Source organism: Aythya ferina (genome assembly GCF_964211825.1).
Source record: "Aythya ferina genome assembly, chromosome: 13".
Lineage (NCBI taxonomy): Eukaryota > Metazoa > Chordata > Aves > Anseriformes > Anatidae > Aythya > Aythya ferina.
Window position 1 is genome coordinate 5,800,921 of NC_140311.1, and position 20,634 is coordinate 5,821,554.

General features: G+C 34.0%; 1 protein-coding gene across 1 annotated transcript in view; it reads left to right on the plus strand.

Moving 5' to 3' along the window:
• Positions 1-19,071, plus strand: part of DIAPH2 (diaphanous related formin 2) — a 222,071-nt gene extending 203,000 nt beyond the window's left edge. Inside the window, exons 28-29 of the mRNA XM_084534184.1 lie at positions 15,727-15,820; positions 18,845-19,071. Coding sequence (XP_084390310.1) covers positions 15,727-15,776 — 50 coding nt within the window. The 3' untranslated portion in view covers positions 15,777-15,820; positions 18,845-19,071. The remainder of the gene's footprint in view (positions 1-15,726; positions 15,821-18,844) is intronic.
• Positions 19,072-20,634: the final 1,563 nt, after the last annotated feature.

The window sequence follows — 20,634 nt, forward strand, 5'->3', positions numbered from 1 at the left end:
GATATTGATGTAATATCTGAGTTGAGAATATCTCGATCTATCTATCTTTGAGAAGAACCCTGAGTTCTTCCCAAAGCTAAAATATTAGTCTATAAAGGGAGAGCTACTAGTCTTGCAGTTCCTACAGTGACTAAACATTAAATGGATACAATAAATAACTGCTTTTTAGACAATTGATATCACCATGAAATGGCAACTTATTACTGCACATTTCATGGTATGCTGCATTTTCAATCCTTCAGAATACAAAGGTGCTGGACATTTTGCTAAGTCAAGGAATAGTTTATCAATAGATATAATTTTAAAAGCTTCATAAAGATCACAGTTTTAAAACAGCAAGAATTTTTCAGTGATTAAACATCAACCATCCTTTGGATTTACTGATACAGTAAATCCATTTGGTAATAACAACAGAGGTATAATCTCTGGATCAGTTTTCTTTGCCAGATTTGATGATAGGGCAATTGTAAGACAAAATGCTTGGAAAAATAATTTTCTTAATAAGGCATGCAAGTTATTTCTGACTTTTTTTCTTCCCTGTATTCACAACACTGCTAAGTAGTCTATATAATCTTCTGGTGTATGAGCAAGCATCTGATAAGTAGAAACGATCTGGTGGTATACATGTACAGGTCTTAATTATAGCATGCCTTTCATATCTCTGATCAACTGTGAGAATTCTTATTTTAACTCTAATTGCTACTATTCCAAACCAAAAATCATAATCTCATTAATACAATCAAATGTCCTTCTATAAGAGCAAACTATAAGTGATCTTTTCCACGGCTCTATTAATGTTTACTATAAACAAGCAGAAAAGGTGTTATAAAACTATAGATACAAATGGCTAAAATGTAGAGAGACAGTCACTACCTTTATTTGCACTGTTTGATCATTATGAAAATCCAGGACATTATTTCAGGTGACCTTCATACTAAGACGTTCAGAGCCTCAGGTTTCTTAAAGAATCTTGGAGTCCTTTGTATTTTAAAGCCAAGGTGCAAGCTTATTTACTTTCTACTTACCATTCACTTCCTACTTTTGGAAAATTTAAGAGACCCATTACAGCCTGAGTTGTTGTGAGTTATTGCAAGTTTACAACATACATATTTTTGGATATTTAATTGAGAACCAAATAAATTAGTTAAACTTCAGGGCTTCTTATGAGTTCTTGACTATCAACCAAGAAAATCATTTAAATCTGTCAAAGAGATTTACATCAAAGAGAAGTAGAGTCCCAACCAAAAAGGTGCTAAGTAGTTTCTTACAATATTAGTAAAAAAAAGCTCATTTTGCATTACTGTGTAAGATATTTGGTTTCAGAGCAAATGAAATATTTTGCAATTTCTGAAAAAAAAAAAAAAAAAAAAAAAAGCTGGCCTTGTTTAAGTATGAGAAGTACAACATGAACTGGCATCTTTTAATATTAGTCCAAGCTCATACATTTTTCCTGGCTACCCACATAGACCTCAGTACCAGGTGCCTGGAGTTTGTTCTTGATCCCACGGCCTCTGCAACATAGTTTGCACAACTACAGGCAGCAGAATGAGCTGGCCACAGCTGTCAGGATCTGAAAATACTTTTTGACAATTTGTGCACTATGAAACAAAGTCATGTATTTCAAGCTATGTTATCCAATAAGAGTTGCCCGTCTCATCCGTAACGTTATTGTCCAGAGGATTTGATCATGTCCTGCTATGCATTTAATTACATTTGAGAATACTCGGCTACATTTCTCAGGAAAAAGAACTTAACCACAGAAGTTTTGATTTGGTCTTTCAACTCCAACTTTACAATGTTTTCCTGTTACCTGTATGAAGCTTCAGATAATAAATGTGTGAGCACCTGGACTGAATTTCCCTAGGAATATCAAATGTGCAAAGAACTATTTAGGTAAAAGTTGGTGAACATATCATTTTTATCACCAGCAGTCTCAGATGAATGCACAATAAACAATTACATTGACCTAATCCCTGCAGGCATGCAAGATGTTGCTTTGTTACTTTATTGTTTTCTTCTAACACTAATGCAAACATAATGCAAGCAAGATAAAGACATGCTACTTTATTAGATGGCAGCTCCTGCTGAAGGTAATTTATCTTTTACAAACCAACCAAATGAGAAGTTCTGATAACAATGCTATCTTGTGTTTTACCTTTACCCTTTGTATGACTTGAAAAATTATTCTTTTTATGCAGGGCATCTAGGATTGCGGAAAAGGTTTCTAATTTTGGTAGGCATGGAAGAACATAGAAGGACAAATATGGGAAGGAATTCCTTCCTACAGAGGTTTCTAAAATCCTGCTTAGCACTTCTTACACCTCTGTATAAAAAGGAATTTCCGTGCTGGTGTACTTTGATACAGACACGTTTTCCACACACGTAGCTGTGTTTCTGCTTCTTTTCTTTGCAGAATTCTTTCTTTTCTGTCTCTAGAGACATGTCACTTTTTTTTTTTCTATTTTTTTTTTCTTTTGATGTAGTATGGAGGAGCATGCTGTTTTTAGAAAAAGAGAACTTTGTGACACCTATTTACTTAGTATATACTAAGGAAAGGCTTGCTAATTAGTCTCTTCAAAAAGTTTTCACTTAAACTTATCTTCTTCTAAAATAATTTTAAAGTAGTTCAATATCTTGCTATCCTATAGCTGTTTCTTTGGCAATTTTAACACCAATGTCTCTTGTAAGTAAAGCTGAAGAATTTTATATTCACTTTCAGTAGGAAAGGTGTTGGGGTACTCATATGCATAGGCCACAAATTCTACTGACAACATGGGACACTATTGAAACTGATATAAACTGCTGATCTTTATTCCTGTGTATGGCTTTTGTCTGCTAACTCAGCATAGCACCTTTCTAATTAAAAGACTGCCCATGATTGGAGGGAGGGAGTTCTTATAGACCAATCTTGAATTATGTGTGTTCTCCATGAACACACATGGAGAATGTGTATGTAAGTATTGGAGAAAGTATCTCCAATACTTTTTTAAAAATATTTTTTACTTATATTTTGCATTCTTAAAATGCAAAAATACCAAATTGTATTTTACAGTAGCTTCCTGACCAGGACGATATTATTGTTTGGAATTAGGCAGAATTTGCTCTCATATTTTGCTTACATTTTCGGCTCAGATTAACTTGGACTGTCAACATATTTGTTGCAATTCTATCAACATAGAAATTGAAAAAAGGCCGCACAGAACCAGTACATCAAATGCCCTTATCATGCATCCTTGTACCTATCAATTTTTCATCTGTGGATATCTCCCATTTATGCTAAGGGACTGTATGGATGCATCTCCAAATATTAAATTCTACATGAATCCAAAGATGCATTTAGGTGGCAATTTTATTTGACAACTTTTTTTTTCTTTCTTTCTTTCTTCTTCTTAATATTCACTTCAAAAGATACTTTGCTGCAATACCTGACAAATCCAAATTGAAGAATTCAGAATTTCTGTGATGCCATTGTAGTTAATTTTCTTCCTCTGGATTTATCTAGGTCGTTGTGAACACAAACAGATTTGAATGTAGAATCATGACGACTGACAATAGGCTCTTCTTTTTTTCTGTTCTCATAGAAAATATAGTCTATGGCAGTGAATTATCACAACTGTTTGTCTGATAAACTCATAGCATAACTTCTCTGACTTGGGTTTTCTGCTGTGATACTTCTCCATCTGTGCTCTACACCAGACAATGTTTTGATGGCTGACTGAAGCTTTCAGTTTTTATGAGCACTTCTATAAGATGGTGGTGGTGGTGCTGATTAATAAAAAAAAAAAAACAACTGCAAGATATGTTATGGAGGGAAGAAAGGATTAGATCTGAGATTACAATCATTAATATATTTCTGTTTTCAAGAATCCTTTTGGTGCCTTGATTCAGTATCTGAATTATGATGGATTGGCATTTGCATGTTGACAATGTCAATATTCTAATTGATTGGTGCACAATAAAACAGTTGCTTCCAACAGGTTTATGCCAGAATTAGGTTCCTCTCTTCTTGCTTTTCAGAACACTGGCATTAATAGTTGTTTGAGGAACGTGACTGTGCTGGTGCAGCCTCACCTTGAGTACTGTGTCAGAAAAGATGAGGCATTGAGAACTAATACTGAATTTGTTTCCATCAACATCTGTTGAAATCTAGCTTGACAGAAGCAGAACTAGTTTCTACATTCTGTGACTTAGAAACTTTTGGGTTTGTGTCAAAAGTGACCCACTGCCAAAAAAAATGAAAAACTGGAGAGAGTTTTCTTAAACTTAGGACTTTTTTGTTTTGTTTTGTTTAAATTTCATCTGAAAAGCAAACATACTTAAGGTGTTTTCAAAACGTATTTTAAAATCTTATTCAGAGCTTGAGCGTGAGACAAACCTAACTGTGGGAGTGTGGCCATGGGGGTTGACAAGCCCCATGGTTGGTGGTAACATCGGACTCTTAAGGATGAGGCCATCAGGAATTTAAAGAGTTTGGAGGGTACAAAGAAGGGTGATTCAGAAGCAGTCTCGGACTGCTTGTTCTCCAGCCCTTAGGACATGGAAGTTGCTGAGTATTTGCTGATGGCAGGCAAAATTGTTGACCAATGAATAGTTAGTGGAAAAGTACTGCTGTAGAGTGAATGGTATAAGAAGGGAGCCTGTCCTCAGTAAAGTTAGTCAAAGTTATGCCCTCAATAAAGTAGGTGAAGTTACTGATGTTAACCCTGATAGTTACTGAAGTTAACCCTGATGTCCATGTGGCCATTACGCCACACCTAACAACAAACTTGTTGCATTTTCTATCAAAAGTAAGATGTGTAATTCTGGCTTCCCATACTTACCTTACATGCTAGTTGCGTGTAAGTCATTTTTCTTCATAAAAAAAATGAAGGGTGAGTGAGCTGTTTCTTGAGAACCACTAGACTTGGCCTTTGGTTACTTGGGAGGACAAAACACAGCTGTGTTCTATCCCTCAGATTATACTCCCACTGGGAACAGTGGGATTCTCTGTGATCATTCTCACAGTGATTCTCTATAGATCATTTAACCTGATAACCAGAAGATACATCTGTAGTCTTCAGTGAACTAAACCAAGATTTTCAATGCATACTTTACTTGTTTTTAAGGATTTTAAAGAAATCTTCAAAGCAATATAAATTGCAAATTGTGGATGTTTCTGTATTGCCTTTTTTAAAATCTAGTACGCCAAATAATTTGTGTTATAAATCCTAATGTTACTAGTTGATGATATGAAGTACAACAGAACTACAATGTCATCATTTTTCTCATTCCGTAATTTATTTGTTGTTTCCACAGATTATGTTACCATGTTTAGTTTTCAGTAAGTGTTTGAGATGCTAAGAATTTCTGTCTACGAATGCACTGCAGTTTACTTCTGCTTCTTTCTGCATATTATTTATCAGTTTCCTGTTCTGTAATATAATAACTGTTAATTTATCATTGTTTATATAGAGTGCATTTTGTCCTTGTTCTTCATTTCTTCATTTATGTCCTGCAAATATCTCATTTTTGTTTGCCTGTATATTTCTCTACCTTTATATTTCATTCAACAATTTTGTAAGCATCATAATACCATTTTTTTCCTGCATCTGAACTACTGACCATTACTTCTACGATTCTATACTATTTTATACTAAAATGTATATGTTATGCTCTGGTGCTTATTAAAATGAGTATGTTATGCTATGGTGCTTATTGTTGTGTGCCCTTCAATCATAGTGCTAAAGTTTTTGTTTGTTTGTTTGTTTGTTTTGTGTCATTGTAGTTATACAGACATGATGCTATCTTATTATCTTCCTTTACTGTATTATCTTTACTGCCTTTAGCTCTCATTTTTACTTTTTAATCATACTAATGAAGTCTTCCCACTCTTTTAAAAGCTGTAGAGTATATTACAATTCTAATGCATCTTTTCCTATCCTGTTTTATGTGTTTCTACTTCCCTTCCCCACTGTCATATCCCAGTAGATAGCACCTTGATGAAAAAATTATCAAGACTGTTCTACAAGAAATCTGTCATCTGGTAGGTGACCTCTATTAAATTTTATATATAGCTACGAATTTCATATTTGTACGACATGAGTTGCTCTTATGTAAATGTATAGAAGCTAGTGTCTGAAAATTTCTTCTGAAGACTTCCTTTCTTTGTTCTGTTTTTCTATCCCTCTATAATTTATCACTTTTAGGACAAAGTAAGTGACTCTGTTTTTTGGGGATGCTTTGCCCCAGTTATAGCTTGATTGAAGTTAAGTTCAAACATATGTACTTAATACATAGTCTTGTATGGAAGTTAGCTATTACATAAGAAATAAACACACAAGGACACAATTTTTTGTCCCTCCACTTTTATAATTTCATAATTAATACAGGGTAAAATGTCATATTATGAGTATGATAATTACTTTTAAGTTTTTAGCTCTGTTGGGAGAAGTTAGTATTGGAAACCTCATTGAAAAATTTATACTCTAAATGTTTCTTCAAATGTTCTAGATCAAGCGAACATTTGTACGGTTTAGTTTCTATTGAAACTAGGTGAAAAAGTATTTTAAACTACATCCTTAAATACCTAAGTAGAAAACACAGTAGTAGCACAATGAATTTGCAAGGAGAACCACTCATTTTAGTGCTTTCCATTTATATTATGTAATTGGTGCAATCTCATACTTTGCATAACTATAAGAAATGTTAATAAGTGACGAGGAAGAAGTGTATCAGTTATCTGGCTTCCTCGTGCTGTGGAAAAAGCATGATCAAAACAGTTTTTAATAGAAGGAAAAAGATAAATGAAGGTCATTGAAAAATTTGTTGTATATTGTTTCTTGCTGCTTGTAGGGCAGGAATATCTCCTGTTCTTATTTCATTAAGTATGTATGAAATGTACCACTGATAAGATAAATGCCTAACAATATCTGACAGGATCTTTTTCAAATTCTGGCTGCTAATGTAACTAACTTCAGCAATGCCATCTTCCCCGAATTTAAAGCTCCACATAGAGTAAGAAATTGTGAAATCTTTAAATACAAGCTCAGTAGGACATTTTTGAATAATAATAATAATAATAATAATAATAATAAATAGAATGGTTATACTCTATCTGCCAAAACAACATTCTTGGTATCTGAATATATTGCAAGAAGACAAACAAAAAACATTGGTCTGATGCAAACCAGTTTGGCAATACTCTTCAATCATCATAGCCATAAATAGCTGAGAAGTCCAAATGCAAATATATGGTTTGATTTCCAATTTTAGCACTATATTATCCACTGGTTTCTTAAAGCACAATGCTCCATCTGACATTTAATCCTATTTGGTATTCTTTCAACTCTAATGTTTTAGGATGATTATCTATCTCTATCTTCAAACAGCTGATGCCAAAAAGGGGTAACAATTGGGTCTGCCTTCTAAGAAGGTGTGTAGTTATTGGTGCAGCTCAAGTTCCTATAATAAGCTTGCTCTAAATGAGTCCATTGAGTGAAATTCTTGCAAAATGGATCAAATCCAAGCCACACTTTGTTTGATAACTGAAAGGAGGATAAATTTAGAGTCCCTATATGTATAGGCTGTTCCTATCACCGTATCATAAAGTATAAGTCTATTTCTAATTAAATAGGTTAAGATTCATTATATCCAGGCAGGTTATATATCTCAATATGCCTAGACAATTGCAACTCTGTTTCTCCCTGAGATGCTCTCTTCATATATTCATTAATGTTTTAAATTTATGTCTTATGTTATGATCTCTTTTTTACATTACTTCTATACAATAGTACATATTATTTTGCCAAACTGAACTTGTATTTTCAACAAAGAGAAACTATCACAATTTTTTGGTATGTTTTGGGCAGACAAAATCCACAGAATAAGGCATATTCGATCTCCTTCTTAATAAAATAAACATGCAAATAAAAGAAATACTTTGCACTTCACAAAAAGTAAAATACATGATACCAGTTACACAAGTGTCATTGTACACAAAGTTAAAAACAAGTCTCCAGGTCCAATACCCATAAACTGTCATACTTGCAGAATAAAAACAGTAGTTAATGTAATGATTGAGGATTAGACTTTGCATCAGAAAAAATCAAAGGATTTAAATCAGTGTTCTCTTGTTTAGGTTTATAAATGTCTATATTATGCAAGTGTGACAAAAGCATATTATGGCCTTTCTTAGTAAAAGATATCTTTTGTCAGTTTAGGAATTGTTAAATTCAGAAGTTAGCTATGAAGGACATATTTTAGATTTTATTCTGCAAAGGAAAATTATTTTAAAACATTTGCAACTCTACGTAAGAAATAAGTGAAAAAATGGTAAGTAAATCTTAGTCTGAGAAAGCAGGGAAAAACAATTATTTTAATCAGTTGTTTTAAAGAATATCTTTTAACCTTCCAACTTAACTGTAGTTTAATAATTTATTTTACATGGGAATTTATTGGGCTTTAAAAATATTCCAGAGGATGTTGGAAGGCACTCAGGTGCTGTAATGACAAAGTAAACCAGGTGCATGTAAGGACTAAGACAGAACTATTCATAGAATTATAGAATAACACGGGCTGGAAGGAGATGTTCTCCCTTGTTGATGAAGTGTTATCTGCTCCAACCCCTCATGGAAAAGAACCTAGATAACATAATCTAGCACCATGTCTAGCGATGTGTTGAAAACTTCCAGTGATGGGAACTGCCATCAAGACCTTGGGGAGGTTGTTCCAGTGATTGATTTTTCTCACTGTAAAAAAAAAAAAATAAATAATTTTTTATAAAGATGATTCTTGCAACTTGTAGTCATTGCCTCTTGTCTTCTGCATATGGCAAGTTGTGAAGACAGAGCCTCTGTCCTCTGTAGCTGCCCTTTAAGTACTGGAAAACTTTGATGAGGTCTGCTCTGAGCCTTTTCTTCTCAAGGGTGTAATGACCTAACTCCTTCAGTCTTTCCTCATAGAACAGATTGTCTAGTCCTTTGATCATCATCGTCCTCTTTTGGACCCATTTCAATATGTCCAGGTCTTTATTGAATTATTGTGGGGCCAATAATTCCACAGTAATCCAGGTGCAGCCTTACAAGTGCTGCATAGAGTAAGATGACTACATCTCTTTCATTGCTAGTAATGCCCCTGTGGATGTAGCCCCAAATATATATTTTTTTTTGTTTTTTTCTCCCATTTTTAGATGACTGCCTTATCTTTCATGAGGTCTGTCTCTGCCCTTAGCAAGGATTACACAGACGTTTTTAATATAGGAGCATTTAGAATTTAATTTCTTGTAATTGTTAATGCATATTAACTAGATATACCTTATGTACATTAATGTGTCTCATTATCTCAGAATCTTTCCCCGGGAGAATTATACGAAATACTATATGTAGATGACACCAAGCTGTGTGGGACTATTCATCTGCTTAACAGTAGGAAGGGTCTGCAGAGAGATCTGGATAGGCTGGACCGATGGGCTGTATCCAGTTGTATGGCATTCACCAAGGCTAGATGTGTGTGCTGCACTTGGGTCACAACAACCCCATGTGCTGGGGTAGGTTCAGGGAAGAGCAGCTAGGTGTGCAGAGGAGAGCAACAAAGCTGGTGAAGGGCCTGGAAAACAAGCGTTATGAGGAGAGATTGAGGAAGAGGGGCAGTTCACTCTGGAGAAAAGGAGTCTGAGGGGAGACCTAGTGGCTCTCTGTAACTGCCAGAAAGGAGGCTGTAGCAAGCAGGGTGTCAGTCTCTTTTCTCAGGTGACAAGAGATAGGATGCAAGGACTCAAGTTGTACCAGGGAAAGGGGTAGATTGGATCTCAGGAAGAATTTCTTCATGGAAAGAGTGGTTAGGAATAAGGACAGGCTGTCCAGGGAGGTGGTGGAGTTGCTGTCCCTGGAGGTATTTGAGAAGCACGGATGTGGCACTTTGGGACAATTTAGCACTGGACTTGTAGTAGTAGGTGGATGGTTGGACTTGATGATCTTAAAGGTCTTTTCCAACCTAAATGATTTTAAAATTCTATGATTTTATTCACCATGGTCAAATACACAAAACAAAGTGATTATTTCTATGTCAGGTCATTTTTGGGAAAATGAAAATTTGCTAAACATAAAATCCAGTCTTGAACAGGCAAAACTTCTGTATCTCTCCAGTAGTTTCTCTCAGATTTATTGGAAGCATTATTCTCCTGATGTGTCTTGCATCAGAATAGCAGAAAAATTGGTTTCATTTTTAAAAAATATAGAGTTGCTATGTGGGTCTGTCTGCATATGTCTGAGATCCAGGGAGAGAAAAGAATGATAATGGACTTGTAATTCTCAGTGTGAACAAACTCTTTTCCATAAGTTGAAAGAGTATGTATAATTGCAAAGTGAATAATTTACAGAAATCTTTAGGGAATTTGGGGGCACAAGGCTTTATTTTTGGGAGTTAGAAAAAGAAACTGCCTGATTTTATCAGAATGTATTCAACCCTGAAGAATGTTATTTCATGCAGTATAGAGCTCTGAAGCTCAGAATTCAACTATGGGACAGGTTGGGAGGTACATGCAAAATGTGGCATTTCACATAAAGAACCAAAAGTATGCCAATAGGACAGAGAATTGAGTAAGTATTTTGTTACAGATATAAACTGCAATCTGATCAATTACTAAGGTAAATGGGGATTATAGTAAAAGTGTGCTGTGATATAATACAAAAATGCCTACAGTTCTCCTTAATGTAGAAATATAAAACTGAACAGAAGGAAATTCTCAGTTCACAACAGTTTGCATGCAAATTCAAGAAAATATTAGTTAATCTTTAAAAGCAAATATCTGCAACATATACAATATAGCAGAGACATAGTGGATGAATTTTCAGAAGCCTCGCAGAGAACACAAAATAAGAATTACAATAGAAAGATAATTCCTTTTGCCATACTTTAAACCAGATTGTGCAGCCTTCCAACATCCACAGTGAAAGACAAGAACAGCTGGGAGGTGGAGAAGTAACAGATTCTGCTGAGTGAAAACTCTTACAACGTTTAATTCCTCACAGCATAGCACCTGCTGTGTTATTGCACACCAGTGACATCAATGTACTAGTGCAGAGTACACTGTGTTCACCAACATGGTGGGTGTTTTTGATCTGCAGTATTTGGCAGTAGGTAGGAGTTTTCTTGGGCTCGAGAATGTTTTGTGGCCTAGTTTCATAGACAACTATGTTTCAATTTGCATCTTGCAAGTTTTTTTTTTTTTTTTTTTCACTTTCAGTGCCTTACAGTTTTCATTAATTCTTCAGTCATATTTTGCACTTATACCTAGGTATCTTTGCTGCAAATCTTCACCAAATCTATTTTCATTTACAGAATACAATCCAAGCCTGAAATACTAGAGTGCACGTATTCTCTGTTATGCCTGCCCAAGATCTCTGTGATCACATAGACATATCTTTTACCTCTGATAAGCTCTGTTGATGAAATCTGATGGTTATTTATTCATCTAAAGTAGCCTAGGTTAAAACTCTTAGTTCAGAGGCCAGCTCTACATCTCTGGATATCTGGAAGGAGTCCTGATGCTGTGCCACCACTATGCAGCAGTAGACACAACACTTGAGTAATATCAGTGCTGTTCCAGCTATGAGTGCAGAGCACAGCACTGTGTGGGCTGCTGCAGGGAAAAGGTGACTCCAGCTCAGACAATCGTATCAGTCTACCATAGTATTTCTGATCTGGTGCCTGGCTCTGCAAATACACATTAACTTTATTAATAAATCAGATGGTAAAGTTATTTGATGTTGAAATAAAATGCACTGGCAAACTGTTCAGTCTATACTGTAAGAATCTGTATATATTTAGAATGTAATAAAAGGAGCAAAGGAAGTTGTGATTTGTTTAACCTAGATCAAATCATAATAGATCAGTAATATCAACCTAACCAAAGATATCTGTTTTACTTCTTATTTTGTGAAAATGGTCTAATAAGTGGTACAACTGATGCTGTCTAAAAGGTGCTGAGGAATTGTGTAAATAATTAAATAAGTTTTATAGCCCCAGACTGATCAATTCTGCCTTTTTTGGTGACAAGAATCAGTATCATCAATAATCCTTCTTTAAACAGCAACCGATACTTTAGAATAGAGCAGAAATTGGTTGCACATTTCAGTTACATATAAACTGTGAAGAAGCCCATCTGAAAAGCCTGAAAATCTGTATGAAGCATAGTTCCTTGAACATTATGTGTGAAAAATATTTGAATGTATTTTACAGGATTAAAATATTCAAAGTCATTTGGGCCTTCAAATGGTTATGAAAGTTGGATCCTGTTGGTTTATCTGATCTCATCAGTACTCATCAATATTTTTACTTAAGATCAGTAACTAGAAAAACACTTTCAGACCAGTAATATTTTAACATAATATAAAAGGAAACACAAGGAATCTAGCAGCTGCTACACTTATTACAACAGTACACAAGATGTTTTAATTCTATAATTTCACATAGCCCCTTACCTTCCTGACTTTTTAGTAGTTCCTGTTGGAGCTCTAATTATGCCTTGTTTAATACAAGGAAAAAATATAAAATTTCTTTCTTTTTTTTTTTTTTTTTTTTTTTTTTGTAAATCAACACTGCTGAACTCTGTGAACTTATTCCAGAGGCTGTACCTCTTTGCAGTGAAATAGTAACTTTTTTTTTTTCCTGAAACTACCAACAATATTGCTGGTTTTCTTTATTATGTAAGTATATTTATCACTCAAATATACAGCAGCAACCATGATATTTTCCATCTGTCTACGTGTTTTGGGGACAGAGAGAAAGTGAATCCAATACTTATTTCCAAGGCAAAATCAATTTTAACTAGAACCAATGCATTTTATATTCCTGTATAACTCAAGACCAACTTAGTATTCATGATGCTTTTTTCATACAGTACTCATGGTGTGTTTCATTTGCAAAGTGGCATGCACAGGAATAAAGACCCAGAGGAATATAACCCTTCTACTTCACACAAAGAGTAAATTAGGTTTTCTTGGCATTCTGTCTCATCATCATGTGGAAAACCTGCTGCTAGTGAAATTTTCTTCTGATGTCCAATGCATTTTCTGATAATTTTGTAGCTTGTTTAAAAGGCAGCTGTAGTATGGTTAGAATCAGCAAACATCTGCAGTAATTCAAAAAGGAAAAGGTAAAACATTAGCACTAGACGAAATGATCAGAGATCAGGTAGAACAGATGCAAATATTATTAATAACTGAACAACAAATGGGCTCAAATACTTTAGGAGGTTCAGTGGTGTCTGGGAAACGTAAGAGTTGTTGATAGTCCTGCTAGACAGAACAACTCTTAGAAGAACTGCAGAAAAAGTCTACGGAAGGTCTGCTTACAAATCTCAATTTATATTTCCTCTTCTGATATTTGTCAAGGTACTACCTTTATTCCTCTTACCAATTATTCTTTTTTTTTTTTCCTGGCTTTAGTTTTTGAACACCACATGATCTTGGAACTTTTTAAACTCTGAACGCTTAGAAGTTCATGTTCAACTAATGATAATTGCTTTTGTCTTACAAATATCAGTTTGCAAGTCTAAATCCGATGATCCCAAAATAAAAACTACTCTTCTTTTAGGTTTCGTAGTGATCAGGAAACTGAGCATTGTAATTGTTTAGTAGTATTTTTCAAGTATAAATGAAAAATTAGATGCCTGGATGAACAAGAAAATAATTGATGAAGAAGGGAAAGCCTACAGCTTCTACAGTGTTTGTCACATCTCTAAACCAAGAATGAGATTTACACTAGGACCTGAAAAGCAGAGTGTACCAGGGACTAACATTTCTCTTTCCTGGAAAATAAAGTTTGGGAAATTCTTAATTTCTCACTGAAATAAAAATGGTGCCATTTAACTGTTTTCAAAAAAAAAGACAGGTATGCTGTTACAATGTTTATATTGGGCACTGGCTCATGAGTTCTGGATCAAGAGAATTTTCATTCCACACCACTTTGAATCAGCTTAAATGCTGCCACAGACAGGCAGAAAGTTAGTTGGTCAGCAACAGTGTTAGATTCAGCACTATGGCCTCGGTCTGTTGGAATATTTTCTCTAGCTTTACTGAAAATTTGGTACATTGTATATAATGTTTTTAGAGCAGTGAAACCAAGTACTGCCTGACTTTCTCTTTAGTATCTGTGGGAGTTTATAAGCAAATTAACAGAGCTCAGAAAATGGCACACTATCCCACTCGAACTAAAGGGAGAATTTTAGGTAGGTGGAATGTAATTATGAGACTGAAATTCAGCCAGGATTTGGGCAGAAGAAATTGTGGATTTGTCAAACAGCTATGAAAAGTATTTCAAAGTTGTTACCAAAGCAGAGGCATAAGAAATATTTTGTCACCTACACAATATTAGGCTAAGAATTCTGTTCTTTTTCTCTGCTTTTGATGTAGTGTATGTAAAGGGAAATGGTGAGAACCAGAGAGAGTTTCTTTGCAGAACGTTCAAAGAGGAAAATGTCAAAGATGGGAGACAATATCAGTAAGTTTCATGGCATGTATTTTATTTTCTGTGCCATCCTGTTATTAACAGGTGGTAAATACAGACAGGTTGTCTAATATTCACGAAAGCTAATAAAACATCTTGAAGTATGCAGTGTGGGTTAGCTTTCAGTCTGTATTCTATTTAATAGTCTTTAGCAGGAATGCATACAGAGAAGAAATTAAAGTGCAGAGACCTCATCAAAATCCAATTTTTGGAAGCATTAGAATTCGCTAAACAGAACTCTGTGACCGATTATCATTAAATTATGGTAAGTCCTTTATCATAATTTATAAGTCCTTTATAAGTCCCTACTTGTGAGTAGTCTAGAAATCCTGTTTAGTGAAACTGGCATTTTCAGGAACTAGACAGAGCTGTGGATCAAGAAGTCGAGACTTTTTTTTTGGTTTTACTCTAGTGTAAGAAATAAGGATAGATTTTTGATGTTTCCAGTTAGTCTCCAAATTGACATCACAGTAATTAGAAGTGATTTTCTTGGTCTCTTTCTCCCCCTTACCAGTTCAGTCTTCCTAGGCAAAAACATTCTCTAGAGATTGAAGTGACAGTCTGTAGTTAGGTTAGGAAACAACACATCAGAAAGAACTGCTGATTGGTGGATTGGTACTGCTGGACTCCAAGAAGACCCACAAAAATAAATGCTAAAGCTCTACTCGTTAATCACTATTCTCCCTGGCCTTTCTTTACTTCTCTGAAGTAGTGTTTTGAAAGTCCTGTCTGTTTTAATGTCTGTTGAAATAACAATATTTTTTCTGTAATTTTTCCATTCTTTATTAATTTTAAAATATTTTCCTTAAGTTAAATTTAGTTCAGAGATTGTTAAGAACATCAGTGCTTGTTTGTTTATTTTTCTGCCCAATAGCCCATCTTTTAAAAAAACAGGGGAACTCAGATCAGATACATGTACAGTAAATGACATTTCCTTAATCAGGACAAAACTGAAGCATAAACCTAAAATTCAGAAATTTGCATAAGAGAAGTATTCTTTGGGAGGAAAACAAAACAAAACCAAAAAAAAAAAACCACCAACAGTAGCAACTAAAACTCACCAAACTGCTTAATTATTTAAGAAACTAAAATTAATTTTTATAATATATGTTCCTTCTAAATAGGTACACAGAGAAGCATCTTCTGAAAATGGAATATAAAATACTCTTTAGGCAATTACAAAGATGTTTTTGATTTGCAGAATTTAGTTTAATTATGTAATTTTCTTTTCTGTGCAAGCAGGCTTGAACTCCCACAACATGAGTCATATGGAGCTGGTTATTTCCTGGTGAATAGCAAGAAGCAAGCAAAAATTATCATTTGAATAAAACGACCTGTGAGTACAATGTATTAATTCAATTTTACAGTAGAACCAATAGCAAAAGTTAATTTCTAGTCTTAAAGAAGCTGTACCAAAGGTGTTACATGATACTTATGAAGGCCTAACAGGAAGTCTGTGACAAGCAATGTTAAAATGCTCCTTTCCTGAGATGCGAAAATGCTTTCAATCACCACCTCCAGATGAGTTCATTCCTTTAAGGATTCCATTTCTTTGACAGTATGTTTGTAATGAAGTAGCTGTGTGAGTGTGTTTGACTTTATTATGTGTTGTGAAAGGTGAACATATTGTAGGCATTTAAGGGGTTTCTTATATCAGGCTTGTTAAAAATGGAGAGCTTAGTAAATGCAAATGTTGCCCAGTTGAACACATGACATTATGTGTATTAGATATGTAAATTTGTAAGTGTATTTGTATATATAGACAATGTGAAAATATACATAGTTAGTGATACTCATAATCTATATTATAATGATGAAGAGTGTACCTCTGTGACAGGAATTTGCTGCTCTCAGTGGCATTAGGTCACAAAATAATTTGGTTTATTGTCTGGAGCCAAGCAAATACTACAAATTATTTATAGATAGAGTGCTATTTCTTCTATTTTCAAAGTCCTATAATGAATTTATTACTGAAAGGTACTTTATCGTGTTTTGAGATAAAGTGTTCACAGTAATTCAGATGTGTAGAAGACACAGTTTGGACTGAGTGGCACCCTTAGCATTTTTTTCAGAACTACAACTATTTTTTAATAATATATTTACTTTTTTTTTTTTTTTCTTTTTTTGCCTGTATAAACTATTACTAGATTAAAGTGCCTTTTAAAATCAGTCAGATGTCAGTGATGCCCAGTGATATGTTGAGAAGTAAATAGCACAAGTTGTGATAGAAGAAATCCAAGATAAACATAAGAAAAACAGCTTAGTCAAGGCCCTTTTTAAAGGATGAAAGGATGAAGCAGTTATTTATTTATTTATTTATTTATTTATTTTTCAATTAGAATAGTGAAGACTAGATGAGCTGCATCCAACCTAAAAAATCCTCTGGTAAATATTCTACAATAAAATGAATTATTTACCATATTCAGAGAATTTATAGTTACAGTTAATTCGCCCTTTTCAAAATTAAGTATGGCTGGACTAATGTAATTTTTAGAGTAGAATTCTATTTAGGGACACATATTTTTTACAGTGGATTCTGACTGGCAAGAATGTGTTGTGCCATCTCTCATCATTAGCATATAAATGACATGTTCAGAGGACCAAACCAAGTGCTTTTTACAGGACATATGCTATGTGACATGCGACACATAAAAAGATAATTAAGTATATTAAACAGTAATTTGATTTATTTTATATTTGTTTTAAATGGGGATATAAAACTTATTCATGCCTAATTCATTTCCCAGGCAATATCTTTTCATGGCACAGATGTTTACCAAGCAAAAAACAATGCTGTCTCTACAGTACTTTGCATGTAGTGTCAGAGAAAAACTCGACCAGACTTGAAGGTGCACAAGCAATCACATAAGGGCAAAGAAAATAGATTGTTTTCAAACAAAAAATTAAAAATGAAGTCACTGACTACTAAAATGGGATATTATTTAAAAGTTGACCAGGACAAATAACATGAGGAATAAAAAACTGTCAAAATCAGTTTAGTAGAAGAATAAATAAACCCAAAATCTATTGGTAGAAGTTCTTATTCCCAATGATGAATAAAAATCACTTTTTATCCCATGCAAATACCTAAATATGGTTGTGTTAATCACCCTGTTACTTTTCTATACAAGAGTATTACTGCTTGAATCCAGTTGTATGCTGGACAATAAGCTTGAAGTCAACAAAACTGAGCAGTCACTTTGTTAACCTGCTCTAAATTCTCTTTTTCCAAGCAAACTGAGGTGTGCATTGTAGCAGTACAGTTTTGTGACGAAAGAGCAATAATCGACAAGCATCATCCTGTTATTTATTATTTTTATTTATGTATTTAATACAATTGGACAAACTTCAGGGCTCATTCCTTTGACAATGATTATTCAACCTCCAATTATATGGCTTGGAAAATCTTTTTTTTCCAGTCAGTCAAGCTGGAAAACTGGGAAATAGGACAAATTCCCTAACTGAAAGATATGATTTCATCTCTGTCTTTGCCTGGGTAGAAGCATTCATTAAAAGGCATGGTCAACCAGTGAAAGACAATATCTCATGCTATTTTTCCTAGGTGATTCCATTTTTATTTTGTTCTGGTCTGATTTATTCTCAGTATTCTCTATTCTACAGGTAATACTGAAGGAGTCTAATAACTCAAAAATTGAAATAAAATATTAAATACACAAAAATAAGTACAAAGTTTTTATTTATAACTATTCAAAAAAGGTAATCTTGGACTTCTATATTGTAGCATATACGGATTTATATGACTAGGATATTACCAGCGTTTCATGCTATAAGACGCCATTTGTGAAAGGCCACTTAACACATCTTGTGTAAAGTCTCTATAATTAGTGGATAGGTGATTTGTAAAGGGAAGAATACTCAAAGTTAGAGGTAAGAATAAAGAATTTTTGTCTTTTTAAGTATTGTTAAGGAGGTAAAACAAACCATTAAAAGTTTTAGAAATAATTATTTTGAAATACCATTAGTTTAGAAATATTTAAGGGGATGAATTACAAGTCAGATTTAGAAACAACCAAAATTAAGAACATAGATATGAAAACTAAAAGGTCCTATATAACAGCTAGCCCAATTCTATCTTGCCATAGTATCAACTTTCAAACATTCTTGCACAAAAATCAAGGATGTCCATCAAACATCATGCTACAGAGAAAATTATGCACTGTGTGTTTGTTTGTTTTTCATGACTTAAAATTGAATAATAATAATAATAATAAAATAAATAAAAATAAAAAATAAAAAAGAGCTACTCTAGCACAGAGAGTACTGGAACTGGCTCAGAGATCAGGGGTCTGATTTCTGAAGGTGAAAGGAGAGCAGTTCTAAACTACTTCTGTGTTCCCAGAGTTGGATCTGCCTAGAATCCAGAGAGGCCCCAGATCTTAGCATACCTTGAATTGAAGCAATGTCTGGAAGTCATCATTCAAGTGAGAATATTCAGACTGGAATTATTAGTATCTGACACTTCAGCCCCTCAATAATTTTTTTAAAAAGGTTGTGTTCTGGAATGAATGTACATTTTGATAATGCAAACTCTGAATAAAATGGATACAATAAAATTGTTTATTTGCAGTCAAGTTTTGCAGATTCTCTTTATTCTAGTCAGTTTTCAATCTTCTCCAGTGGTCAAGACACTGAAGTACTGCACAATTCACAGGCCTCCTTTTCATAAACAGTACTCCCGGGCACCCTCACTCATTTTTTCTTTCTCTCTGTCTTTGAAGGCAGAACCAGTTTTTTTCTGGTAATTACTGCAACAGATTGTGTTGAAATAATTTTTAAAGATCTGTTTATCAACAGGATTTTCCCCCGCTTTTTTTTTTTTTTTCTTTCCCCATTAATTAAACCAGCGTTTAATATCCATTAATCATCTGTTTTTGTTAGGTATAAGTGGGTATAAGTGCAATAAACATTTTGTGTTAATTTATTTGTATGCTATCACTTAATCCCACCATTTGTATATCACGGGTGGGTTATGCAAGGCTCTCTGCAGACCTATAACAAAGAAAAAAATTTACTCTAGAGAATTTACAATATACATTAAAGAGAAGATGAAATAACAGGACTGGGAAAGAAAAGGAAGTAGAAATAAAAACTGAACAGAACTGAGCAGAAAAGCAAAAATCACCGATGACTCTTGCTAAAACAAGGGGAATTAGTACTAAAGTAGGATACCTAGTAAAAATGTTCCTAGATGTACAGATGTTAGAAAAAAATAATAATATTGATTTTGAATATCTCTATTTAACTGTTTTATACCTTTCTTATTTTAGGGAATGAAATTCACTACCCCTATCTATTTTTAATCCGTTTTTTAAGTTTCTTTGAGAATTTTCACGGTCTTTGTCCTGAGGGTCTCTGGCTCATCTGGTCTACTTAGTTTTTTTTATCAGTGTCCTCTGTGGACATTTATTTCATACAATAAATAATTTATTTTGATAACTGATTTTTCATGCTGTAATTTCAGAAATACCTAGATGTATTCTTGTTGTGTTATATGTACATTAGGTCAGTATTCTTCTATATAGTTACATTCTAGGTTTTCTTTCTATTTCCACTCTTATTTCCTTCTCCCAGTAATCAAGATTCTAAATGTTTCATCCTTTAAAAAAGGCAAATCTTAACCAAAAACTTTCTATCTTCAAGAAAGCTTCAGGAAAGGTTCTGTTTTCCTGTTGTCTCACATTCTGCACTGGCAAATTTTGACGTTTGCCCTTTACATATGGATGAAAGCCATGAAAGCCTTACTTGTTTTCAGTTATTTTGGTGATTTAGACTGATAGAAACAATAGAACTTTGCATTGTAAAGTTCTCAAATTCCCTCAACACCTGTTTTAAGGGCTTACAGTTCTGCTGATGAATGTTCCATGCTTTAAGTAGTGATTTGTCATTAATCACATTAAGAAATAGACCTAACAAATCATAAATTAAAAGTAAGGCTGTGTTACTGGCTCTCTTTTTAGCAAGGATGAAGCAGTCTATTAATAACTCTGCATTTGAGATAAAGGAACATCTGGATATGTTATTGCTATGATCGGCCCTTTTCCAAAGCAATGTTTCAAACCAGTTAGTGACAATTCAGTCTTTGCTCTGTACTTGGGAACAGTGTCAGAATTCTTTGCTATGTCAATGCAA